A 27,209-nucleotide genomic window follows, 5' to 3' on the forward strand; every position below is an offset into this window, starting at 1 on the left:
CCTTCATTCTCAACCCTGCTTCCCTGCAGTGGACCCACATGTTCCTCCTGATTGAGGACCAAGGTGCCCAGGGCTATGAGCTGTTTTTCAAGACACGAGAACTGAAGAAGAAGTGGATGGAGCAGTTCGAGATGGCCATGTGAGCCCCCCTCCTCCTCCATCTTTCTATCCTCAGAGGACTGTATCATGTGGGTGCAGGATCTGGGAGGCAATTCTGTGCTGTCGTCTCATCTCTGCCATGAGACCGCTCTGAATCTCAGTTTCCTCATCTGGGAAACGAGAGGGACAGTCTTTTAAGGCTGTCTGCATCACCAGAATGCCAAGTCTTCGTAAGCTTCAGTCACCAGCCTGAAAATCCTTCCTCCTTGTCTTCCTCCTCCTTCTTTTTCTTGAGATGAAATTCACATAACAAAAACTTAAGACATTTTTTTTTTTGGCTGTGCTGCGCGGCTTGTGGGATCTTAGATCCCCCACAGGGATCGAACCCGGGCCCTTGGCAGTGAAAGCACGGACTCCTAACCACTGGACCAACAGGGAGTTCCCCAAACAGAGCCATTTTAAAGTGTACATTTCAATGGCATTTAGTACATTCACAATGTGCGACCATCACCTTTATCCAGTTCCAGAATATTTTCATCTACCCCAAAGGAGACCCTGCAACCATGAAGTGATCACTCCCCATTTCTCTTGCTCCCAGCCCCTGGCAACCACGAATCTGCTTTCTGTCTTCACCCATGTTCATTGCAGCACGATTCACAACAGCCAAAAGGTGGCAACAATGCAAATGTCCATCAGTGGATGGATGGACAAACACAACAGGGTATATCCATGCAATGGAATAGTATTCAGCCATAAAAAAGAATGAAGTCTTCATCCATCCACATTGCAGCGTCTGTTGGTACTTCATTCCCTTTTATGGCTGAATCCTGTTCCGTTGCATGGAATTATCTTCCCTCACCAGCTCCAACATCTACCCCGAGAACGCCACTGCCAACGGGCATGACTTCCAGATGTTTTCCTTTGAGGAGACCACGTCCTGCAAGGCTTGCCAGATGCTGCTGAGGTGGGAGTGTGGGAGGATGGACCTGGGTCCTGGGCTGGGTTGGCTCTTCCTCTTTTGTGGGGGGGGGTGGTCCCCTGGCTGTCATGGCCCTGAGTTGGGAGGGGGGAGGCCCTCCTTTGACCTTTAGCTTCTCCATCTCTGTCCTGCTCTAAAGAGAGCACAAAGGGGCCCTTTATGTTGTTGGTAAAACGATTGGCTGTGTTCGTTCAATATCACTGACTCTCTTCTTTATCTTCTCCCTGCATCCCAGAGGCACTTTCTATCAGGGCTACCGTTGTCAGAGATGCCGGGCACCTGCACACAAGGAGTGTCTGGGGAGGGTCCCTCCATGTGGTCGACACGGGCAAGGTACCAGGAGACTGAAGTTGGGAGGTGGGCTTGCTTCTGCATGGAGGGTGGGGGGTTCCCATTCTAACTAGTATTTCCTTTACCCTCTCAGATTTTTCAGGAACTATGAAGAAGGTAAGACCCCCATGCTCCTTTCTGTGCGTGGAAAATCAGGGGGGTGGGTAGGGAAGGCAGGACCCGGGAGCCCTTGGCAGTGGGCATGGCTCTTTGCTGGGTGCTGAGATAAGGGCTGAGCCCTCAGGCTGGGCACAGGTAGCGATACTTGCTGTCTTGGTCTCTCCCTCCAGGATAAGCCACATCGGCGGGCTCAAGACAAAAAGAGGAATGAGCTGGGTGAGTCAGCAGGGGGCGCTGTGTGGGGCAGAAATAAATCTAGTCTGCCTCAGTGATGCTGGCCCAGGGGCAGATCTCAACAATTATATTAATGACCACATACCGCCCTGCTTATAAAGCATTTGTTCCAGTCCTAGAAACCCAAAAGGGATTTATAAATAACGAACTCAAATTCTTTACTAGCTTTGCTCAAACACCGTGAAGGGGATGCACGGAACATAGAAATCCTCGTTGCGCTGCTCTTTCTCTCCCATTCACATTTTTATGTATATACGTATTTTTTAAACTGAAGTATAGTTGATTTACAATGATTCAGGTGTGCAGCAAAGTGATTCAGTTATATATATATATATATATATTTTTTTTTTTAGATTCTTTTCCATTATAGTTTATTACTATATTGATCCAGTAATATAAGATATTGAATATAGGTCCCTGTGCTATACAGTAGGTTCTTGTTGTTTATTTTATATATAGTAGTGTGTATCCATTAACCCCAAATTCCCAGTTTATCCCTCCACCCCCCCTCCCATTCACTTTTATTATTCACTGCCCCCCCGCCCCCCCCTTTTTTTCTCGCTGACAAACTCCATCTGTAGTCTTAGCTGGCTGGGCATACCTCATCCCTTCTCCTACTGATTCTGTATCACAAAATCTTATCATAATGGAGTAGTTTCAGCAAAGTGTAGTCCAACTGGATGCAGGAGATGAAGAGTTTGGCCAAGCCAGAATTCGTTTTAGCCCAATGGCAGTGGGGAAAGGCTGGACTTTGGTATATATTAATGGTGTTTGTGGGATCACAGTCGTGATGGGTGATTTTTATTCAGCATCTACTGTATATATTGTCTGGGGCAAATGGTGACTAAAAACAGTGTGCTTCCTGTTCTTCCAAAGCTCCCAGGCTGATAGCAGGAGACAGACTTTGGCTAAGTCATTCCAGTTGAGGTGGGCGAAGTAGAGGGTTTTCCAGAGCATTCAACCGGAGGACCTGATGAATCTGAGCCTTCAGGGAAGGCTTCTCAAAGGAGGTGGCATTAAAGTGGACACTTGAGGGATAAGGAGGAGTCAGACAGGTGAGGATGGCAGGAGTGTTCCAGGCAGAGGGAACAGCATGTACGAAGGCTAGGGAGCAGGGTGGCAAGGCATTATTGAAGAACTTGGTGTGGCCGAGAAAAATAAACTCCTTGCTCATAGTCATACAGAATCAGTGTAAAGATTCAGTTTCAGATCTGTCATCTATCTATCTATCTATCTATCTATCTATCTACCTATCTATCTATCCTGATACATAGATAGATATCTAGCTGTAGTTCTATATCTACAGCTAGATATAGATACATCAGTCTTATTTGTAATAGTCAAAAATTAGAAACAACTCAAATGTCCTCAATAGCAGGAATATATATATATATAATATAATAATACATATGTATAAAATCAGCTTTATACAAAAATGTATATATCAGCTTTATTGGTCAAAAACCAGACAACCCAAATGTCCTCAATAGGAGGAAATATATATGAGTGTATGTGAGTGTATATATATATATATATATATATATATATATTTAAACATAGCCAATACATATATGTTCATATATATGTACACATATATACACTTGCTCATATCCATTTTATGTATATAAATATACATATATAATTTTCTATTGAGATAGAAATATTTCTTTTTTTTGTTTTTTTTGAAATATTTCTATTGAGATAGAAAATACATACCATAAGGTGTATAAAATGAATGAATCTTAAATGTGTGGCTCACTGAATTTCTACCCATGTAACCACCATTCAGATTAACGTATAGAACATTTCCGTCATCGCAGAAAGTTTTATTGGATGGTGTTGGTCATACTCACAGCTAGTGCATCCTGCCTCCCAGAGGGAACCACTGTCTGACCTCTATCATCATAGATTAGTTTTGCCTGCCCTTGAACTTCATACATATGAAATTGTACAGCACGGACTCGGTTACTGCATATTAGTGTGGTTGCTTGAAGCAGTCATTTGTTCTTTTTCGTTGCTTATCGTATTTTGTGCTGTGTTTATCCATCTTCTTGAGGAAATTGGGTTTGTTGCCAATTTTTTTGGCTCTTGTGAAGAGAGCTGCTGTAAACATTCTTGTCTATGACTCCCTGGGACCTATGTTTTCATTTCTCTTGGTGATATGTCAGGAGTGGAATTAGCTTTAGTGGATACGGCCAAATAGTTTTCCAAAGTGGATTCCTACAGCCATGTAGGAATGGGCTATGGGGTGGTGGCCACCCTCCCTGTTTTTGCCAAAAAAATTATTTAAAATATTTTCATATTAAAAACTTCTTCAAGTAAAAAAAAAAAAAAATAGAATCCAGAAACCCAGGTGACTTCCAATTGCTCCACATCCTTGCCACCGTATTGGTATTGCCGTATTGTCTGTCTTTTTAATTTTCGCCATCATGGTGAGTGGTGAGACTCAGGTTTGAAAGTCCCGGACTATCAGCTATGCTGTATCACCACCTCCCCTCCCCTCCAGGCCTGCCCAAGATGGAGGTGTGCCAGGAGTACTATGGGCTGCCTCCACCCCCTGGAGCCATTGGACCTTTTCTACGCCTCAGCCCTGGAGACATTGTGGAGCTCACCAAAGCCGAAGCCGAACAGAACTGGTGGGAGGTACAGGCTGGGGCCGTGGGAGTGATGGAGAAGGACCTGAGCGTGGGGGTCAGGGTGTAGGTGACCTTGGGAATGGGATCATGGCACAACTGGACACGGCTGCTCTGGGGAGAGTGACGTCTGTGGGGATTTCTGGGGCTGGCCTGGCCCTTCTGAGCTGGTGGTCTTCCCAGGAAGTTGATACTGATTGACACCTCTCTGGGCATCCAGGCCATGGAGAGATAGATGGCCAAGCAGAGTGGCCGTTGGGTGAAAGATGGACATACACACACACACACATGTTGGATGCCTGTAACTCCTCTGTCCATCTTTCCCTCCCATCTTCTTAGGGCAGGAATACGTCTACCAATGAAGTTGGCTGGTTTCCCTGTAACAGGGTCAAGCCCTACGTGCACGTGAGTGTCTCAAGTCTGGTTGGAGAGAGGGCAGGGGAGTTCAGAGAGGGTCCTGCGACGCTCTGCAGCGTTGGGGAGACACTCCTGAGATCAGGAGGGGGCCGCCCATCATGGCAGGTCACTCCCTACCTCAATGACTGAGTCCAGAGAGGGGGCCACCCTGGGAAGGATGACCAGTCCTTTTCTCTTTGGTTTTTCTTGTATGAAGATCCTCTCCATCATCAGGAGAAGGAGCAGGGGTCCAGAAGGCTGGCCAACCCCTGCCTTCCTTCTGGGGCACCGAATGGAGTCCTCTACAGGGTCACTTCCCACCCCGTGCCTCCTTGCCCAGCTTTTGGGAACAGACCTGCCCACCACTCTGCCCGGCCCCTGTCCTTCTTCACCTGTTCCCTGCTCCCCTGATCCCCTCATCTTTTTTTTTTAATTAATTAATTAATTAATTAATTATTTTTGGCTTCATTGCTGCCCACAGGCTTTCTCTAGTTGCAGCGAGTGGGAGCTACTCTTTGTTGCAGTGGGCGGGCTTCTCATTGCAGTGGCTTCTCTTGTTGTGGAGCATGGGCTCTAGGTGTGCGGGCTTCAGTAGTTGTGGCACACGGGCTCAGTAGTTGTGGCACACGGGCTTAGTTGCTCCACAGCATGTGGGATCTTCCCGGACCAGGGCTCGAACCCATGTCCCTGCATTGGCAGGCAGGTTCTTAACCACTGTACCACCAGGGAAGCCCCTGATTCTCTCTTCCTGATGATGACTTCAGATCTTCCCCACTCTTCCCAAACCTTATCCTCCCTCATGACCCTGCTGCCTGCTTCACAGCCCTCATAGGAGCCTGCAGAGGGCAAGTCCCGTTTTTGTCGCTTTCATTTTATGTAATTTCAGACTTCCAGAAAAGTCCTGAGAATAATGCAAAGAACTTCCATACATCGTTTACTCAGATTCACTACCTGTTAACGTTTTGTCCCATTTGCTCTATCATCTTTCTCTGCACAATCTATTTATTTAAAAAATGTCTATTATTTATTTTTCCTGAGATACTTCAAAGTAAGTTTACAGATGTATTTCTCCTTCATCTCTGAATATCTCCCAAGAACAGGAACCTTCTCTTGTATAATCATAGCATGATTTTAAAAAACATGAAATTCAACAAGGACATTATACTATTATATAAATTATTATAGATAATATAAATCATTATATATTATGTAATCCAGAGTACATGTTTATACTTTTCCCAAAAATATCTTTGACTTTTTTTTTTTTGGCTTGGGGTCATTTCTCCACTGTGGAGTTACATTATGAATTTCCAACTCCATCAATTCCTGCGAAGTTACATTATGAATTTCCAACTCCATCGTTTCCTGTGAAATTATTAGCAGATATTCTATTGTAAAGAACTGTCTCTTCTAATCTGTATATCTAGGTATTATATAAGTATGCATCTATGTACCTATCTATCATCTTTGTATCTATGTACCTGTCAATCATCTGTGTACCTATGTATCTGTGTATCTATCAATCATCTATCTATGTATCTATCTGTGTATCCATCTGTATCTGTGTATCTATCTATCAATCATCTATGTATCTATCTACCTATCAATCATCTATATATCTATCTAATAATCATCTATGTATTTATCTGTGTATCTGTGTATCAGCCAATCATCTTTGTATCTATGTATCTGTCAATCATCTGTGTATCTATGTATCTGTGTATCTATCAATCATCTATGTATTTATCTAATAATCATCTTTGTATTTAGCTGTGTATCTGTGTATCTATGTATCAATCAATCTTCTACGTGTCTATCTATGTATCTGTGTGTTATCTATCTCAGGAAATGTTCCTGGATTTTTATTTTAAAATTGTCCCACCCTTGACCAATGGGAGCCCCTTCAGGCTGGCTCTTCTGTCCTTTTGACATGTCCCCATCATTCTTTGAGCCCTTCCTTACTTTCTAGCACAATAGCAGACTTCTCTTGTACTTTTTCTGCCCCAATCTTGGAATCAACCATTTTCCCAAGGAGCCTGGGTCCTTTCATTGGAACATGGCATTCAGAAGCCAAGATCTGAACATCTCTCCAATTTCTGCCTACAAACGTAGCTGCCTCTTTAAAGCTGATTCATTTGAGGGTGGACTGATTTCTCCCCCTGGATTCTGGGGCTGTATTTCCAGTGAAGTGCACAGTGCCTGGCACATAATAGGCCCCCAATAAATGATAGTGGAAAAAATGAATGAATGAATGAATGAATGTAATGCCCTGAAGCCTGTTGCCGTGCTGGACCCTTTGCCCTGAGTCTTGGTCTTTGTGTCCCCAGGGTCCCCCTCAGGACCTGTCTGTTCATCTCTGGTAAGTAGAACCACCTTTTTAATTTTCAACTTGGAGTGCTTTGGGGTGGATGCCTGGGCTGGGCATTGGGGTGGGGATGGGGGCTACAAACCAATCAGTTATTCATTCTTCAAACCTTGGGCATTAACTGCTGGCTCCAGCCCTATGCTGGGGGCTGCTGAGGAGAGAACAGACAAAAGAAGGTCCCTGACTTTGGGACATTATGTTCTCACTGGAAGGAAAATGATGGTGATGATATAATGGCAGTTCCCTCTCCCCACCTCCACCCCCCCTTTTTTTTGAGCACCTACTACTGATAGAGCAGTGAGGGATGGAGGTTTTCAGTGTTGCTTTGGAGCCCACTGACCTGGGTTCAAATCCTGACTCCAATATTATCCAGTTCTGTGACCTTTGGCCAGTAACTCAACTTCTCTGTGCTTCAGCTTTCCTCTCTGGAAAACAGATTAATAATATCTGCTTCATAAGGCTGTTAGGCGGTTTCCATGAGCCTATAAATTGCTTGGCTCTGTTCCTGGCACACAAAAAGCACTTTATTATCTGTTATTATTAGCACTCGCTGTTATGACTGCATTTCATGCATTCTAAAATACACATTTTTCTCCCCCACGTTTTAACATCTCTGGCATTGGAATGGCTCTTACAATTAGTGGTGTCTGAGCCTTCTGCCTAATTTTATGGGTAGTAATTTTTATTTCGTAATTGCCCACGAAAGCACAGTGAATTTTACAATCATTGGCATCTTAGATTCGGACATGCTATGGTATTGCTTTTATGACCGTGTGTCAGCACTTCAAGGACACATTCAATTCTGGTAGTAACACTTTGAAGTACATGTTATTCTTACTCTCTTTCTGCAAAGGAGGAAACCGAGGCTCAGAGAGGACAAGTGATTTGTTCAGTATCACAAAGTGAGAAAGTGAAGGAGGTCAGATTCGAACCCAAGCTTGCCTGACTCCAAAGCCTGACCTTATTACACAAAGGGCATAAAAACACACCCGTGTCGTGAATGCCTACCATGTATGAGGTGCACCAACAACATTATTGCCATTTGTCAAAAATGTCCCTCTGTGATGGGCAGTTTTATCGCCTCTTTTCAGAAAAGGAAATTGGGGCTCAAAGTAGCAAACTCAGCTCCCGAGGTCACAGAGCAACTAGGTGGCAGAGCCAGGATTTAAACCGTGGTCACCTGAGGCTGTGCTCACTCTGCCCCTGCCCTGCCAGATGTTGTCACCAGGTCACCAGGTCCGGAACTGGATTGAGGAGAGTGAGACCCTGACTTTGGGTGCAACATTTAAGGGGGTGCCAAAAAACTCAGGCATCGAGATCCATACTATTTTAATGCAATATTTTAAAAAATCGAAAGCAAGGCCAAAAAATCCGTGATGACCAAAATACCAAAACTGTAAATAAAGACACAGGATATGATAGGGCTGGGAGTAGGGAAAGGTGAATTGTGGTGAATCAGGCAACTGCAGAGTCAGATCTTGTCCTTATTTAAAATTTTGACATTTTGCTCATCACAGATTTTTTTTGAATTTATTTTTAAAATTGAGGTGAAATTTACATGACGTAAAATTAACCGAAGTGGCATTTATGTTAATATTTACGTTTATATTACATATTCACATTTATAGATCATATAATTATGTATTATATAAAATTAATACATATTATGGTATATATTTATAGCATATATTTGTATTCATATTTATATATTATCTATATTATATATTATGTATAATTAACATACATTATTTATGTTATATTCACACTTATAAATATAGTCCTATTCACATTTACATGTTATCTGTAATTATATAATGTATAATTAATATATATTGTTACATATTTACATTTATAGCATAAACATATTTGTATTCATATATAATAAATAATTCATATTTTATATCATAAATGTATTGTCTATAGTTCATATATATTTAAATTTATGGCACAAATGTATTCATATTCCCACATATATTATCTATAATTATGTAGTATATGATTAATATATATGTTATGTATTTACATTTATAGCATAAACACATTCATATTCATATTTATATATTATTTATAATTGTGTTATCTATAGTTATATTTTTTATGTTTATATTTAAATTTATGCCATAAATATATTCATGTCCACATTGATATATCATATATAATTATATATTATCTATAATTAATATATGTTATTTATGTTATATATTTACATTTACAGCATAAAATATTCATAGTCACATCTTTATTTATTTTTCACATCTATTGGGCTGGCCAAAAAATTCGTTCAGGTTTTTCCATATGGAAAGACCCGAACGAACTTTTTGGCCAGCCCAATATATTTAATGGCATTTAGTATTCACATTCACAATGGTGTGCAAGCAGCACCTCTATCTATCTCCAAAACATTTTCATCACCCCCCAAAAAGAAACCCCGTCACCTTAACAATCACCCCCATCCCCTTCCCCCAGCCCTTGACAATCACTAATGTACTTTCTGTCTCTATGGATTTGCCTGTTCTGGATGTTTCATATACATGGGATCATACAGTACATGCCCTTATGTGACTGGCTTCTCTCAGCATCATGTTTCCAAGGTTCATCCACATTGTAGAATATTATCAGTACTTCATTCCTTTTACGGATGTTTTTGCACTTTAAAAATACTGCATTAAAATACTACTTATTTTACTTGTTATTATTTATCTTGATGCCTGAGTTTTTTGGCTTGCCCTTTAAATTTTGTACCTGAGGCTGTGTCTCACTCTCCTCACCCTATTTCCGTCCTGGTGACCACAGAGATGGACAGACAGTGGACGCTCAGTAAATACCTGTCCAGGCATGCCAAATTCCAAGTAAAAGAAAGAAAACCCAACAACTGTTTTTCTATACTCACACTCTCAACAGTTCTAAAACCAAATGTGTGGGATTTTCTTCCTACATCAAACGATTCTCCAATTCTCCAGACACCAGCTTGGGTGTCCTACAATTCAATTCAATTCTGACACTGTTTGTCTGGAGTTCGCATCAGATCCCACAGATTAAGGGCTCAGTCCCACGAGACAATCCCTCACTTCAGATGCCAATCACAAGCTCAGGCCACCCCTACTTCTGACCCATCGGCTATAAATGGGGGGTTCCCACAACCCCCTCCTTGGGTTTGGTAATTTGCTAACACAAACTCACAGAACTTGGAGAGACAGTTTCCTTACTAGATTACCAGTTTATTATAAAAGGATTCAACTCAGGAACAGTCAGATCAGGAACAGTCAGATGGAAGAGATGCACAAGGCAAGGTATGGGGAAAGGGGGTGGAGCTTCCACGCCCTCTCTGGGCTTGCACCCTCCCGGTACCTCCGTGTGTTCACCAACCTGTAGTCTCTCCAAAACCATTTGGTTGGGGTTTGGTTGAGGCATCATTACGTGGGCAAGATTGGTTAAATCATTGGCCATTAGTGATGAACTCAACCTCCAGCCCCTCTTCTCTCCCCATATGTAGGGGTGGGGTGAGGCTGAAAGTTCCAACCCTCTAACCACGTGGTTGTTTCTTCTGACCACCAGCCCCCATCCTGAGGCTATCAAAGAGCCCCCGATCATCTCATTAGCATACAAAAAAGACACATCACTTCGGAGATTCCGAAGGTTTTAGGAGTTACGTGCCAGGAAAGGGTGGGAGGCACAGAAACCAAATATATATTTCTTATTGTGTCACACTGAGACACAGTCACACCCAAAGGACTGAGTTGTCTCCTGCAATCCAGGGGTGAAACCTTGGGTGTGACTTACGGATATCTAATGGCCACTGCCCGCTTTGGGACTCTGGCCACTGCCTCCCCCAAGGTTTACCTTGGTGTCTAAGGGCGCTGCTAGACTCAGGCTGTCATTAACTTAAAAAGAAATCACAGGGGTTGGGGGGGAAAAGCAGCCTCAATAGGGTAACATAGGGGCTGTGTGGACCTTTCTCCCTGGTGCATCTTGACAGGTACGCAGGCCCCATGGAGCGAGCTGCGGCAGAAAGCATCCTCACCAACCGCTCGGACGGGACGTTTTTGGTGCGACAGAGGGTGAAAGATGCTGCAGAATTTGCCATCAGCATTAAGTAATTCCTCCTTTCCTGACCTATCTCCCCTTGTGACCTGGGCACTGCAGGCGCTTAGGAAGAAGGAAATGTACAGTCACGATAGTTATCTTTTATTGAGCTCCTGCAGGGTCCTAGGTGTTTTTAATCTTTCTTATTTCTGTTACTTGACTGGCAACCCACAGGAAAGAGATACGCCTCTTAAGCAAGGCTCCAGGAGGCATTTAGCATACTCTAGGAAGAGGCAGAAATGCAATCTGGACCCAAGTCTTGCAGACCCTGGCTTTCCTGCCTTACTGTTTGTTGGGTGCAGCTTCTTGCTTGTGGTGACTTGTTTCCTTGTTGGTTTTGTCATTGGGTCTTGTGATTTTAAGTGGGACTTTCCCTGTGGGTATCTTTGCAGCCTGGGTCCCCAGAGATTTTGCATTTGCTTCTGTTGGGAATCACCAACAAGTTAATTTCTTTTTCAGGTTAAAATATTCTTGGTTAATTCGTTAGTTTCCCAGACTACACAGGTGGTTTAAGTACAAATGCTAAACCCATAAGAGGGTAGGACTGAGGTTATGAATTCTCAAGGGTGACTTTTCTGTTTTGGGTCTGAGACAAACAAGCTTTCACATGGTCCCTTCTGTGCTCATGGGTGGGTTTTTCTAGACCACCTCTTTTCCTGAGGATGTAGCTTTTTGACAGTCCACCCTTATGGGGTGTGGGTGGGTCTCAGTGCCAACTCTCTACCCAACAGGGACCCAGTAACTTATCTCATGTTTCTATGTGATTAAGACATATGCTCCTCGGGAATTTCCTGGCCGTCCAGTGGTTAGGACTCTGTGCTTCTCCTGCTGGGGGCCCGGGTTCGATCCCTGGTTGGGGAACTAAGATTCCCCAAGCTGCGTAGCGTGGCCAAAAAAAAAAAAAAAAAAGAGTAAAAAGACATATACTTTTAAGTTTCATCCTCATTTTTGGCCTCTGGGGATTTCCCTTACTTTTTTGAGAGCTCAGCATTTTTTTCACGGCATTTCTAGGGGATTTTTGAGTAGGAGATTTTTTTGGTTATCTAGTTCTTCATATTGGCAGAAACACTTCTGCCAATTCATGCCTCTTCCTGGTCCTTACTAGTCTGTGGTCCTCCATATTGGTGGAAATGGGTCCCTTCTTGCACATCCTTTAGATTCTATGGTCATTCATATTGGTGGAAGTGGAGATTGCATCCTATCTACTCTACAACAGTGCTTTCTTTATAAGGTATTTTTGACTTCTCAACAACCCCGTAGGTCAAGGAAGATGATTCCTGTTATATGGAGGAAGAAATTAAGGTTTAGAGCAGCAAAGGCTCCAGGGAAGGGATCCTGTTGGGCTCCAGTGGTCACCTGCTCCCTGAAGTAGCCAAGAACGCTTTTTCCATGGTTGGGGGTGTGTAGCATGGGGCTGAGACTCGACAGGAGCTGGGCCTGAATTCCCAGACTCAGGACCCAGTGACCATCTCGCTCTCTTTCCCTGCTTCCAGGTATAATGTTGAGGTCAAGCATATTAAAATCATGACAGCAGAAGGACTGTACCGGATTACAGAGAAGAAGGCTTTCCGGGGGCTTATGGTAAGGGCCAATGTATCCCTAACCCCAGCCTTCCAGAATCTAGGTAGGACCCTCTCTGAAGCTTCACCTTGGGACCCCCTTTCCTACATTCAGAACAGCCCTTCCAAGAGGCACTGTGGAGCAACTGGCTTTAAACTCATTTTCCTAATCATCAACACTGAGAATAATAATAACAACAACAACAACGGTAGCAGCAGTGAACATTTACAAAGCACTTACTGAGTGCCAAACATATTATAGATAGGACTGCACTTCATCCCCTCAACTCACTCTCTGAGTTCCCATTTCACACATGGGGGAAACCGAGATTTAGTCCTCGTCTGGTATCACAGAATGGCAGAGCCCCTATTTTTGTCAGATGTCAAGATTTAGCTCTGTCTAATCTGCTTAATGACCATTTCACAGAGAATCCAAATGCCTTTCAAGTGTTTTTGCTTCTATTTGGTGCCCTGTAATTTTGGGCTGTCTTTTAGACATCTTAAGCCCATCGGTTTAAGGCACATGAATCCTACCCATGGTCTGTGGATGCTTGAGGATCCTTTGAATCCTCTGAAAGAAAATCCAGAATTTTGCATGTATCTGCATTTTTTTTGGAGGAAGGTATCTCAAATTTCACTTGAGCCTCAAATGGATCTTTGACTGCCCAAAAGGTTAGGGACTGTTCACTCATTCCACAAATCTATTTTGCCCCCAAACTTTTTACTCTTAAAAATTTGCCTCCCCCCATTTTTATTTCTGAAAAATTACTGAAATGTTGCTGGAATAGTGTCATGGATATCTGTGGACCTTTCACCTGGATTTACTGACTGCTAATAGTCTTCCTCTTTTGCTTTCTCTCTCTCCCTCTCTCTCTCTGCACACACACTCACACATTTATTCTGCACTATTTAGGAGTAATTTGCAGACATCATGATCCTTGCTATAAGTACTTTAGCATGACTATCAAAGAGCTGAGACATTCTCTTGCCTCACTACTGTATCATTATCACAGTCAGGAAGTTGAACATTGATACAAAATTATTATTATAATACACAGCCCATTTTCCAAGCTCCCTGATTGCCCGAATTATGTCTTTTATAACCTTTTCCCCCTAGGATATAATCAGGGGAATTACACATTCCTTTCATCTCCTTAGTGTCTCTTTTAATTTGCGATAGTTCCCCAGTCTTTTATTTATTTCTTTGGTCTTTCATGACTTTGGAACTTTTGAAGTCTAGAACCCCAAACCATAAGACATTTTGTTTTGCAGAATGTTAATGTTGACTTGCCTGTTTCCCCACTATTAGAATCACGTTGAGCGTTTGTGGAAGAAATATTCATAAACGCAACACATCTGGGACTTGAATTCAGATCAGTTTATTATAGAGGCCAGCTCTTAGCTGCTACACTCTATTGCCTGTCCTGGGACTGAATTCTGAATCTGCCCTCTTCCAGCTGTGGGACCCTGCACGAGCCTTCTCTGTGACTCAGTTTCTCCTAAAAAATAGTGCTCTTGACACCCATGGAGGGTTGGTTTTGGTGAGCTGGTCATCAGGCAAGTTGATTATTTGGTAAATTTATCATGCGACGAACTGGCTGTTAGGAGAACTGTCTTGAGACAATGTGATTTCTTCACCATAAAATGGTTCCGGCTGACCAGGAAGAGAGTGAGCTCCCCATCGTGGGGAGCATTCAAGGCGTCTTTTGCCAGGGAGGCCAGAAGGAGGACCTGTTTCACATGAGGCGTTGGATGTGGCTCCTTCCATCTGTGTCCCCATCGTGGGCTGGCCCTCTGGGAGAGCATCTGTCCTGCTGTTTTCTTTGCAGGAGCTGGTAGAATTCTACCAACAGAATTCTCTAAAGGATTGCTTCAAGTCACTGGACACCACCCTACAGTTCCCTTTCAAGGAGCCTGAGAGGAGAGCCATCAGCAAACCACCAGGTAGGCTGTCTCCAGCTGGGGGCCTGCTGTGCCAGCTCCTTCCCATTGTGGAGGGAAAGTTTGGGGATGCAGTGGACATTCCTTCCTGTGGGCATGGAAAAGTCCTATCTGTGAAACAGCTTGAACTAATTCCCACTTCCAGTTTGTCCCTTTGCTCTTGAGAGATTTGCATATCCATTTACTTGGATGAAAGGGTTTACTTTCATATTTGGGAAGATGAAGACAGTAGGAACCAGAAGGGTCCTCACCTACACATGTTAAGCCTTTATTTTTGTATCAATATCAGGCATTAATTAGTATCAATAACCTTCTCCCACAGAAAGGCAAGACCTTTAGTACACTCTTTCTTCCCTTTTCCTTTGTATCTCTTACTCACCTGGTTTGTTGAAGTTATTTGGAATGTAGGCTACGGTTTGCTATGAGTGAAAACAATCATGCCTTATATTTTAGGAACTTTTTCTTCACCATTGCATTTCACTTTGCAAATTCAATATCGAGAATTATTTAGACTGTCTTTATTTGTTGTTTTCTGTGGTTTTCTTTATTTTTAAAATTTCTTATTCTGATTCAAATTTTATTTTTCTGGAGTGCATTTTGGAGTACGTTTTTCAGAAAAGTCGCCTGGGTGGTGGAGTTTCTGAATTCTTACATGTCCAAAAAATTTTTAAAGAGGGATTTTAAAATTAATTATTGTTAAAATGTTTACCAATAAAAGAACAATTCACCACTTAAAAAGTTATATTTTTGAAAAAGCAACACCAGCATAACATTAGGACACTGAGGCCAAAATTATCCCTATTCTCATCACCCAATCAAATAAATGTTTCTGTCTGCAAGTTACTTATTCATCCTGGTGAATATTTGGATGTCCAATCTTAGCATATTTGCAGAAATACTACAAATTAATTTTATAGTCTACAATATCACTTAATATTGTACTTTGGAAAGTTTTTCCCTTTCTTATCTTTCTCCCTCTCTTTTTCAACCCTTGGACTTCTTTAGTATAATTAATATTATCTAGAATGAGAACTTCCACATCTTTCTTCTGTTTCTTTCGCTATGAATATATACGTAACATTTAAAAGATCATAACTGGTATTATTTTCTAAATTTGGATGCTGGTTGGGCTAGAAGGCTGATTCTGGGAAGACAGCTGTGTACTCTCAGAACACAGGGCACCCAACACTCAGTGGAAAGAAGCATTGAGGGGCCCTTCTTCATCCTGGTCTATTGGAGCATTGTCCTTCCACTGTCCCCAGACGGTGGGTGTGTGTCTGCTCCAGGGCCCTTTCCCACTTCTGCTCTCTCCCACACAGCAGGGAGCACCAAGTATTTTGGCACAGCCAAAGCTCGCTATGACTTCTGCGCCCGGGACCGATCGGAGCTGTCTCTCAAAGAGGGTGACATCATCAAGATCCTTAACAAGAAGGGGCAGCAGGGCTGGTGGCGAGGGGAGATCTATGGCCGGGTGAGTTGGGGCGGAGTTTGGCAGCCCCAGGGAAGGGGTGTGGGGTGAGCTGGCTCTAGTGAAGCTCTACGGAATGATGGAGTGGAGTGAGTGGGCAGGGGCTCATGTGAAGGGCTTCCCTGGTAGGAACGGATGAAGGGACAGAGATTTTATTTATGCACCTTGCATTTATTTATTGAGCACCTACTATGTGTCGGGCATTTAGCTGGGTGCCAAGGAGACAAAAATGAGCACAGTACAATCACTGCCCTCCTGAAACTCATAGTTTGGTGAGAAGCACAGACCTGTAACCATGCAGTTACAACAGTGAGTGGTTGAGATTGAGATGGGGAATCATAAGGCACCTTGGGAGCCCCCAAGGAACCCCCAGCTCATCCTGGGAGCAGGTCAGGATGCCTTCTGAGAGACCAAGCTGATCACTGAGGGATGAGTTAAGTCAGCCAGGTCATGGGTGGTGGGAGGTGTGGGAAAGTATTCCAGAGGAAGCAGCAAGTGCAAAGGCCCTGGGGTGAGAGAGTGATTGGCATGTTTGGGGAACACAAAGGGAGGGATTTTTCTATCTTGTTCGCTGCAGTATCACCAGTGCCTGGAACAGTGATTGTCACATAGTATGTCAATCAATATTTATTGAATGCATGAAAAGGCAGAACTGAGACCAACTGCTTTTGCCTTTTGTGAACTTTTGTCTGCCTGAATTTGGACTTTCAGGAGGGAACTCAAATTTTCTCAAAAAAGTTTCTCTCTGGTTCTTATTTTTGTCTCACAAGGCAGAGAGTATTCTTTATTTCATCTGCTGATGAATTCCTAGCCTCTAGAATACTGCCTTGCTTGTATTGGTTTCTCAAAAAATATTTGTTGAATGAAGATAAAGACACTGGTTAGAAGCTTCAATTCCACCAGAGGGAAACATGTGAAAAGTGACCTAGATAATTGCTTAGGTGAACAGTTTTAGGAACCTTGGAGGGTAAATTTAGTGTGTGGTAGAGAACAGTTAGGGCTTGAGGGGGGATTTTGGGATGTTTAGGAAGGTTTGGGCTGTAAAGAATTCATCCATCCATCCATCCATCCATCCATCCATCCATCCATCCATTCATCCTTTATTTCATCCATCCATCCTTTATTCCATCCATCCATCATTCCATCCATCCACCCACCCATCCATCCATCATTCCATCCATCCATCCATCCATCCATCCATCCATCCATCCACCCACCCATCCATCCATCATTCCATCCATCTTTTTTTCTTAAACATCTTTATTGGAGTATAATTGCTTTACAATGATGTGTTAGTTTCTGCTTTATAACAAAGTGAATCAGCTATACATATACATATATCCCCATATCTCCTCCCTCTTGCATCATCCATCCATATTTTCAACAAATATTTATTAAGTATCTGCTGTGTGCCAGGAACTATTCTAGGCTTTTGGAACTCAGTGATGAATAAGACAGACAAAAATCCCTGGCCTGTTGTAGTGAAGGGAGGGGAAACAGACAAGAAGCCCATAAATAAGTAACATAAATAATCAATTAGATGGTGAAAAGTGTTACGGAAAAGCAGGAAGTGGGGATAAGGACAGTTGGGGTGGATGGCGTTTGCAATTTTAAATAGGATGGTTAGGAAGTCCTTACTGATAAGGTGACATGTAAGTAAAGGACTGTAGGAGGTGGGAGTGGTCAGCCAAGGGTGTATCTAGGGGAGGTACTTTCTGGGGTAGAAGGTATGGCAGGTGCAAAGGCCCTGAGGTAGGAGGGAACCTTCCTGGTGTGTCGAGGAACAGTGGGAGAACGTGCAGAGGCTGCCCTGACCACTTCCCTGTCTCTTTCCAGGTTGGCTGGTTCCCCTCCAACTATGTGGAAGAGGATTATTCTGAGTACTGCTGAGCTTTGGCACATTGGCAGAGAGATGAGAAACTCTAGGCTTTGAGCCTGGGATGAACAGGCAGTGAGGCTAGGGGCTGTGATAGGTCCTGGCGGGCTGAGAGTCCCTGATGGACTGTGGAGGGCTAGCGTCCAGCTGGCAGGGCTCCTGGGATGATGCCCTGCCATGGTTAATTTATAATACACTGATTTCCTCTTGGGTCCCCTTGAGAAGGCAGGGCTCAAGTCAACCGCTTTTAATAAAATGATGAATGGATGGACTTGCATCAGACCTGGGAACGGAAAGATGGGAAAGGGCATTGGGACACAGACAAAAGCCCCCTCACTAATTCCTGCTTTCCAGCTCTATCACCTTTCTCTGCCATTTAAAAGAAAACCTGAAATATGAAATGGGACCCCCACGTGGCAGGAAAGAATTTTACGCTCACAGATTCCAGATCACAAAAATGTAACTCTCATTTTTTTTTTCTGTAATAGGACATAATTACTATTTGGAGCCTCTCCAGTTCTGCTAAGTGGTAAAAACTTCATCTCAGTTGAATCTGGGTCTCCCGAGTCTATTCTCTCCAAGGTCATGTTTCAATTCCAGGGGCTTTGGCACTGGAGTGTTGGAAAGGCTGCTGGTTCTTGGTGGTAATCTTCCATCACTGCCTCCTGCTGAGACGTAATTGCTTCTGTTTCATCTTTGGTGCCTCTGCATTTTCCACATCCCTCTTGGCTCATGCAGCGCATCTGGCTGTTTCTCCTTAAATGCTGAGTGGAAAGACTCTACATCCTGGTTTCCCCAGGACAGTCCTGGCTATTGCTCTAGTGTAGTTATTAACCACGATCCTTTTCATTCTCCAAAGTGTCCTGGTTTGGATGATAAATTATACAGTCACTGTCTTAGGTTGAGCTGCTCCAGAAGCAGAGCCTGAGACAAGGATTTGGGGGTGCAAAATCTATCTGGGAGGTGACCCAAGGAAGCAGCTGGGATGGAGCAGGGAAGAGAGATGGGAAGGGGAGGGAGACACAGGGAGCATGGATGAGGTGACAGCTTTGGGCAATGGGGGCTCCTCCTTATTCAGGACCTCTGGAAGTCAGTATAGAACGAGGCTTGGAGTTGAGAGGCAAGGGAGCTGGGGTATTTATCCACCAACTTCCATTCGTCATTGCTTGAGAGCTGTATGTATGTAGGCAGTACATTCTCTGGTGGCCAGAGAACCACAGGCATATTTGGAGCCACTGACCTGTAGGGACCTTGTCAGTACTGGGGCGCTATGGGTGGGATGCTGAGAGGGTCTGCACAGTCTTTTGCAGCCATCCCTACTCAATGGATGCTGTCATATGCAGGGTGTGGGGAAACCCCGTAGAGCCTGCTCTATCCTGGGATCCAGGGGGCTCCAGGGAAACTTTAGTCCTCATCTTGTATCACAGAATGGCAGAGCCCCTGTTTTTGTCAGACTTCAAGACTTAGCTCTGCTTAATCTGATTAATGACCATTTCATGGAGAATCCAAATGCCTTTCCAGTGTTTTTGCTTCTGTTTGGTGCCCTGTAATTTTGGGCTATCTTTTAGACATCTTGAACCCATTGGTCTAAGGCACATGAATCCTACCAGTGGCCCTTGAGGGGCTTTGAATCCTCTGAAAGAAAATCCAGAATTTGCATATATCTGCATTTTTTTGGGAGGACGATGTCTCAAATTTCACTTGATCCTGAAGCTGTTTAGACTGGGGTTGGGCTAATAGGACATAGGGATGCATCTCTGGACCTGTCTCTGAGTTTAACACTCTTTCCCACCCAACTCCTCCCATCCACACTGGGAAACCATGATCTATTTTGTTGCAGGAAAAGTTGACTCAGCCTGAATGCTCTTCTGCATCTATAGCCAGACTTTCTTTTTACTTAATAGAATTTATTATTTTTAAAAATTGTGGCAGAATACACATAACATCAAATTTACCATCCTAACCTGTTTTACCTGTACGGTTCAGTAATGGGATGAATATTATACTGCTGTGCAATCAATCTCCAGAAATTGTCATCTTGCAAAAGGGAAACCGTCCCCATTGAGCGATGACTTCCCTTTTTCCTCTCCCACTGTCCCCTGGCAACCACTTTGGCCGGACTTTTATCTAGAGCCCTTGAGGGCTTAGATGTTGGGGGCTCCAAAGCCAAGAATCAGCATCTTTAATTAGGCTTTTGAAGTTCGAAAGCCAGGAAGGTGCTTCTTTGGTAAATCTCCTGCAGGAATAACTCTTAGGAGAAAAAAAATGATGGTGGCCAAGGCTGAGGAGGGGCCATGGGCAATATATTAATTTGATGGAAAATAGTTAATACTTGTGAATATTACTCTACCCCCCCCGATGATGGAGGCAGCCCCCGTGTTGAACATTCAGCGTTGCCTGGTACCACGATAGTAAGCTCTTCACAGACGTTATCTAATATAATCTCACAACCAGCTTCGTGGGCAGTTGAGCATCTTGGCCAAGGTTCCAGGAGGATTCTAAGGTCAGCTCTGCCCTTACAAAGTTAGCTGTCACATGTTGGAAAAGTGACTTCACCTTTCTGAACCAGAGAAAGATAAATCACTTGTTTGAGAGCATAGTTAGTTTGTGTCTAAGTGTAAAGCCGCCTTCTTCACCTTCTTTTTTTTTTTTTAATTAATTTATTTATTTACTTATTTATGGCTGTGTTGGGTCTTCGTTTCTGTGCGAGGGCTTTCTCTAGTTGTGGCAAGCGGGGGCCACTCTTCATCGCGGTGCGCGGGCCTCTCACTATTGCGGCCTCTCTTGTTGCGGAGCACAGGCTCCAGACGCGCAGGCTCAGTAATTGTGGCTCACGGGCCCAGTTGCTCCGCGGCATGTGGGATCTTCCCAGACCAGGGCTCGAACCCGTGTCCCCTGCATTAGCAGGCAGATTCTCAACCACTGCGCCACCAGGGAAGCCCCTCTTCACCTTCTTAACCGTAGTTCCAGTATCTGGTGGAGACCTAATCATTTCCTAGTTCTCTCCCCAACCCCAGGTAAGCCAGTGCCCAGACAGCACCTGTGCACACCTGGCCAGGTGCAGGATCCAGACTCCAGAGTCTGGTGTGACATGTGCTCCGTGTTTGAAGGGCTGTGAAGCTGGAAAGAGGGTATTGGAGAGGGAATGGAGTTCCAAGGGTCAGGGATTATGGGGAGGGGCTTCTGCCCTCCCCCCCCAACTCCTCCTGAGCCACGCCATGAATTTACCGAAGGTGGCTACCTGGGTTGTCTAATTCAGTGGTGCCAATGAGGTTGAGGTCATGGACTTATTCTTGGAGGTCTTGAATCACTGTCCTCCAGCCCCAGGCTGAACTTTGAACTTGAGTTCTAACCCTGGTCTTGGGGGTCTTCGGTTGGGTCTTTAAGCCCCAGCACAACATGACCTGTATCAGTCACCTTGGGCTGAGTATTGCTGCTGTAACAAATGACTCCCCATCTCAACATCTCACAAACAACTCCTTCACGCATTGGCCTCAACTCTGCTGAAGAAGAAGTTTCTGGAAGGAGACGGTACTGCAGGAATCACACTGTTGGAGACCTCCAGCCTTGGGATGTGTCAGGCTTGTGGCAGAAGGAAAAGAGAGATGGCAGGACCACTCAGTGGTTCCTAATGTTTCTTCTTGGGGATGACAAGAAGACATTTCATTGGCCAGAGCAAGTCGTATGGCCCAGAGTAACATCAGTAGGGCAGGAAGGTTTACTCCTCTTCCAGGGAGAGGCAGTGAATACTTGGAACAAAACCGGAACCTGACAGAGAGCCCGTTCTATCATTCATTCATTCATTCATTCATTTACTCTATTTATTTATTTGGCTGTGTTGGGTCTTAGTTGTGGCACACGGGATCTTTGTTGTGGCATGCAGGATCTTTTGTTGTGGCACGTGAACTTCTCTCTAGTTGTGGCACGCAGGCTTAGTTGCTCCATGGCATGTGGAATCTTAGTTCCCCAACTAAGGATCAAACTCACGTCCCCTGCATTGGAAGGGGGATTCTTAACCACTGGACCACCAGGGAAGTCCCCTCACTCACTTCTGTGACAAGGAGTTAGTGACACTGGCAGTTATGGGTTTTGACTGTGTCCCCACAAATTTGTATGTTAAAGTCCTAACCTTCCCAGGACCTCAGAATGTGACTGTATTTGGAGATGGGTTCGTTAAAGAGGTAATTGAGTTAAAATGAGGTCGAGGTCGTTAGGATGGACCCTAATCAAATGTGAGTGGTGTCCTTCTAAGAATTGGGATGCACCATCAACAGATGAACGGATAAAGAAGATGTGTGTGTGTGTATCACACACACACACAATGGAATACTACTCAGCCATAAAAACTAAAATAAAGCCATTTGCAGCAACATGGATGGACCTAGAGATTATCATACTAAGTGAAGTCAGAAAAAGGCATATACTGTATGATATCACTTATATGTGGAACCTAAAAAATTACACAGATGAATTTATTCACAAAACAAACAGACTCACAGACATAGAAGACAAACTTATGGTTGCCAAAGGGGAAAGCATGGGGGGCGGGGATGATTTGGGAGTATGGGATTAACAGATACAAACTACTTTATATAAAATAGATAATCAATGAAGTTCTACTGTATAGCACAGGGAACTATATTCAATATCCTGTAATAAACCATAATGGAAAAGTATATATATATGTATAACTGAATCACTTTGCTGTACACCTGAAACTAACACAATATTGTAAATCAGCTATACTTCAATTAAAAAAAAGAAAAATGGGAGAAATTTCGGGGAATGTGCAAATGAGCATTAACTCTGCAAACTGCCAGGAGTTCACTCTGCTTAGAGGGGGAGGGAGAGAGTGAGGGTCTGGAGAAGTGGTTGGACCTGCTTTCTTATGTGCCCCCAGAGGGACCCGGCAGGCCCCTGCTGGAGGAGGCCACCTCTTGCTGGCTGGTGGAGATGAGGAGGGGCCTCAGGTGTGCCCTGGAGTGGCCTGCTAACGGTTGGAGACTTTGGTGCCAGGGAACAGCTGTCACCCGGATATACTGGCAGAGAGAGGTTCAAAAGAACACAGGGCAACCCCATGATGCCCTAACTCGGAAGTTCTCTGGTGCTGGCTGTCAGTTACATCCGGCTGTCACACACACACACACACACACACACACACACACACACACACACTGTGTTAGCTTGCTCAGTCTGCTGTAACAAAGTACCACAAACTGAGTGGCTTAATTAAACAATAGAAATTTATTGTCTCACAGTTCTGGAGACTGGAAGTCCAAGATCAATGTGTTTTCAGTGGGGCTGTGCTTCCTCTGAAGATGCCAGAAAGAAATCTGTTCCAGGCATCTCTGTCTCTTACTTCCTGGGAGTTTTCTTGGCCTGTAGTAGCAAAACTCCAGTGTTTACATGGTGTCCTCCCTGTGTGCGTTTGTCTGTGCCCAGATTTCTCCCTCCTAGAGAATTCCCTGGCAGTCCATTGGTTAGGACTCCGTGCTTTCAGGGCCGAGGGCCGCGAAGCCGCAACAAAACAAAACAAATTTTTCCCTCCTATAAGGACACCAGTCATACTGGATGAAGGGTCCACCTTACTCCAGCATGGCCTCAAATTAACTCATCACATCTGCCAAGACCCTATTTCTAAATAAGGTCACATTCTGAGATTCTGGGGGTTAGGACTCCAACATGTGAATTTGGGTTTTTTTTGGGGGGGGAATGCAATTTAACCCATAACACACATGATGGATACAAAGCCCCTTGTGAAGATACACCCACATAACAGGCCAAGCATATGCACAGACTGTCATGAAGAAACACAGCCCCCCAAATACACACAGACGGGCAAATACAGCAAATAGAAACTGGCAAGCAGACTCACAGGTGGACATAGATAGACAGACAGACAGACAAAAAGGATCTACCCACATCCACAACAGCAAGCAGACAACTCCAGAGATGCACAGACACAAGAAATACTCCCCTGCACTGCGACAGGCCAACAGACCCCAGACCCAAATACTCCCCTCCCCAAACACCAAAACTGACTGAAATATGAACAGAAACACATACACACAGATGTAAAAATACTGACACCTCCTTTCAACCTGCAATTTACAGGTGCACGTATAAAGCTGATTTATATAGATACGGAGACATATATCTACTCAGCCAGGCACGGAAACACACCCCAAACACATAACAGACGGTACCTGAAATAGGAAGACAGACTGACAGATACACACCCTCAAACATATTCACTCATGCACCCTGCCCTGGGACCTTACTAACTCCAATGAAGGCATCCACAGGTGAAATCGGACAGATACCCATTGGATCAAACATTTATAAGCATCACAAAGACACACACACACACACACACACACACACACACACACGCACACACACGAGGGCATTACAAAGGCAGATAGCAACAAAGTTAAGCCAAGCTTGCCCCCTGGTGGACACTAGTAGTAGTGCACCAACCTCTTTGGCTGATACCTGGATCCCTGCTTGGGGAAGGGAGGAGAGACCAGAGAAAGTAGGGGTGTGTGTGTGTGTGTGTGCGTGCTTGTTCACAAACCTGTCTATATGAGCCTAGGTTTGGGCACCAGAAAGGGCCCCTGATGCTTTTGGCTTTGCAGTATCATCACACTGCCCAGGGTTACGCCCCCCCGCCCCGATTCATTCACCCAAAAGCACAGGGAAGAGATCCATAGAGGTCTCGTTTCAGAGTCTTGTTGGATACAAACACTCGCAGCCTCACGTGGGCAGGATGGGGCAAGAGGGAGAAACACAGAGTCGGAGGAGCCTAGAGGGATGAGTTTCTTGGAAGGAGAGGTTGGATCTGAGTCTTTGAAGGATAAGCATGTGTTTATACTGTCGAGAAGGCACCTACTGTAGGTGGAGTGGGCTCTACCCAGAGCCTTTTACTGTGGTCCAAAGGCCCTTCCTCTTTAATCCCTTCCAGGGCTCAGTTTGGGCTGTTGAGTTAGTACCCTGTATCTCCTGGAAGATAAAGTTAAGCCAAAGAAATGACTCTCTAATGGTGGAATGCCAATGAAATCAGGCACAGGGCAAATTTTCTTTCTTTCTTTTAAAACCCAGTTTATTGAGGTATGATTGACATGAAAAATTATACACATTGAGTGTATACATCGTGATGAGTTTGGGGATATATATCCACCTGCGATACCATCACCACCATCAAGGCCATAAACATATCCATCACCTCCCAAAGTTTACTCCTGTGGTGGATTTTCATGTTGGGGCCCCATTACATTTCATGGGGACTGTTGACGAAATCCTATCCTCGGGGACCCAGCACGCTGTTTGAGACGGGGCAGGAGGGGCTCAGGTCCCGTGAAATCTTTCCCCACTGTGTCCTCACTTCACCAATTTGAAGCTGTGTGCTGCCCCCTTGTTGCGTTCTCCGACTTTAAGCTTTCTGCTTAGACTGTTCTCCGACCAGGCTGGAAGAGCAGGCTCCTGGTTAGGCTTACAAGTTTGAGCTTTAAGCTGCAGGAGGTAGGGAGCCATGGAGTAAGGGGATTTAATCAGTGGATGTTGGCATGGCATATTACACCTGCTATGGCTGATTTAAAGTCATTAGTATCATCACTTTCTTTGTCTCCAGTAATATCTCCCCAATTTCCAATCCATTCTGCAAAAGCGCAACCAATATCGTATAGTCCAGGCACCAAGCTGAACCCTTAGGATGACCCACAGGGCTCTATATAATTTGCATCTCCCTTCTTTCCCTGGACGCACTGACCTCTGGAAGCAGGAAGGGGCAGGAGAAAAAGCTGAGCAAAGATGCGGCCTCATCTTGAGTTTACTTAGAGACTAGCTTCATGGAGAAAAAGGATGTAGAGTAGCAGGGTAGAGAGTATCTTGATGGTGGTGGGTGGTTATTATTGATCAGGTAGCCACGGAAGCCATCTCTGACATTTGAACTCAGACCCTGAGTGAATGGAGAGAGCGCACCATGGAAAAGCGGGAAGGAAAAACTTGTGCCTCAAGCAGAGGAAATGGCGAGTGAAAAGGCTCTGAGGAGGCTGTTGAGTCAGTACCCTGTATTTTCTGGAAGAGAAATGCTTTTAGCCAAAGGAATGACTCTCTAATAGTGGAATTTCAGGCAATGACGTCAGACATGGGACAGATTTTCTTTTTCTTTTTTTCTTTTTTATTAATTAATTTATTTATTTATGGCTGTGTTGGGTCTTCGTTTCTGTGCGAGGGCTTTCTCTAGTTGCGGCGAGCAGGGGCCACTCTTCATTGCGGTGCGCGGGCCTCTCACTATCGCGGCCTCTCTTGTTGCAGAGCACAGGCTCCAGATGCGCAGGCTCAGTAGCTGTGGCTCACAGGCCTAGTTGCTACGCGGCACGTGGGATCTTCCCAGACCAGGGCTCGAACCCGTGTTCCCTGCATTAGCAGGCAGATTCTCAACCACTGCGCCACCAGGGAAGCCCCAGATTTTCTTTTTTTTCTTCTCCTTTTTTTTAAAACCACTTTATGGAGGTATGAGGAATGAGCTTGGTGAAATCAAGAACTAGTAATAAGGCCAAAGTGCCCTGAAATAAAGAAAAGAGAGAAGTAAGAGGTTGACAGGGACAAACCATGGTGAAATCTTGGGATTTTTTCTAACCTTAATGGGAAGCCAGTGTTTCTGTATACACTTGCATTCTGTAGAAAAGTGCTTGGTTAGGGGAATAAGGGGATACTGAAACTCATCCTGAGTTAAGCTGCGGGTGTCAAAGGGGGGCATTGTTTTCTAATTCTCACAAAGACTTCTTGCAGAACTTCAGTGGTTACCATAGGAAGCTATTGAAGGTTTATAAAAATTTATAATTTTTTTATTGTGGTAAATATGCATAATATATTCACACCATAGCTTGGACCCAAGTTTGGTTGTGTAACAGATAGATATACCATATTTTGTATGTCCACTCATCTGTTGACAGACATTTGGGCTGTTTCCACCTTTTGGCTATTGGGAATAGTCCTTCTATGAGTGGTTTTTACCACTCATAAATGGTTGAAGAGGGAATTTCCTGGCGGTCCAGTGGTTAGGCTTTTACTGTAGGGGGCGCGGTTTCGATCCCTGGTAGGTGAAATAAGATCCTGCAAGCC

At 44.2% G+C, this 27,209-nt stretch overlaps 1 protein-coding gene across 3 annotated transcripts in view; it reads left to right on the plus strand.

The window, feature by feature from the left end:
• Positions 1-26,249, plus strand: part of VAV1 (vav guanine nucleotide exchange factor 1) — a 65,763-nt gene extending 39,514 nt beyond the window's left edge. For 2 of the 3 annotated variants that reach the window (XM_082455420.1, XM_082455421.1), the window contains 13 exons: positions 30-139; positions 962-1,063; positions 1,314-1,411; positions 1,503-1,525; positions 1,699-1,744; positions 4,269-4,405; positions 4,735-4,800; positions 7,119-7,150; positions 11,133-11,249; positions 12,733-12,820; positions 14,628-14,742; positions 16,059-16,210; positions 18,044-26,249. In XM_082455420.1, the coding sequence (XP_082311546.1) occupies positions 30-139; positions 962-1,063; positions 1,314-1,411; positions 1,503-1,525; positions 1,699-1,744; positions 4,269-4,405; positions 4,735-4,800; positions 7,119-7,150; positions 11,133-11,249; positions 12,733-12,820; positions 14,628-14,742; positions 16,059-16,210; positions 18,044-18,097 (1,140 nt within the window). In that variant the 3' untranslated portion in view covers positions 18,098-26,249. The remainder of the gene's footprint in view (positions 1-29; positions 140-961; positions 1,064-1,313; positions 1,412-1,502; positions 1,526-1,698; positions 1,745-4,268; positions 4,406-4,734; positions 4,801-7,118; positions 7,151-11,132; positions 11,250-12,732; positions 12,821-14,627; positions 14,743-16,058; positions 16,211-18,043) is intronic. The other variant, XM_082455422.1, reaches the window with a different exon arrangement.
• Positions 26,250-27,209: the final 960 nt, after the last annotated feature.

Source organism: Balaenoptera physalus, assembly GCF_965194825.1.
Source record: "Balaenoptera physalus genome assembly, chromosome: 3".
Taxonomy (NCBI): domain Eukaryota; kingdom Metazoa; phylum Chordata; class Mammalia; order Artiodactyla; family Balaenopteridae; genus Balaenoptera; species Balaenoptera physalus.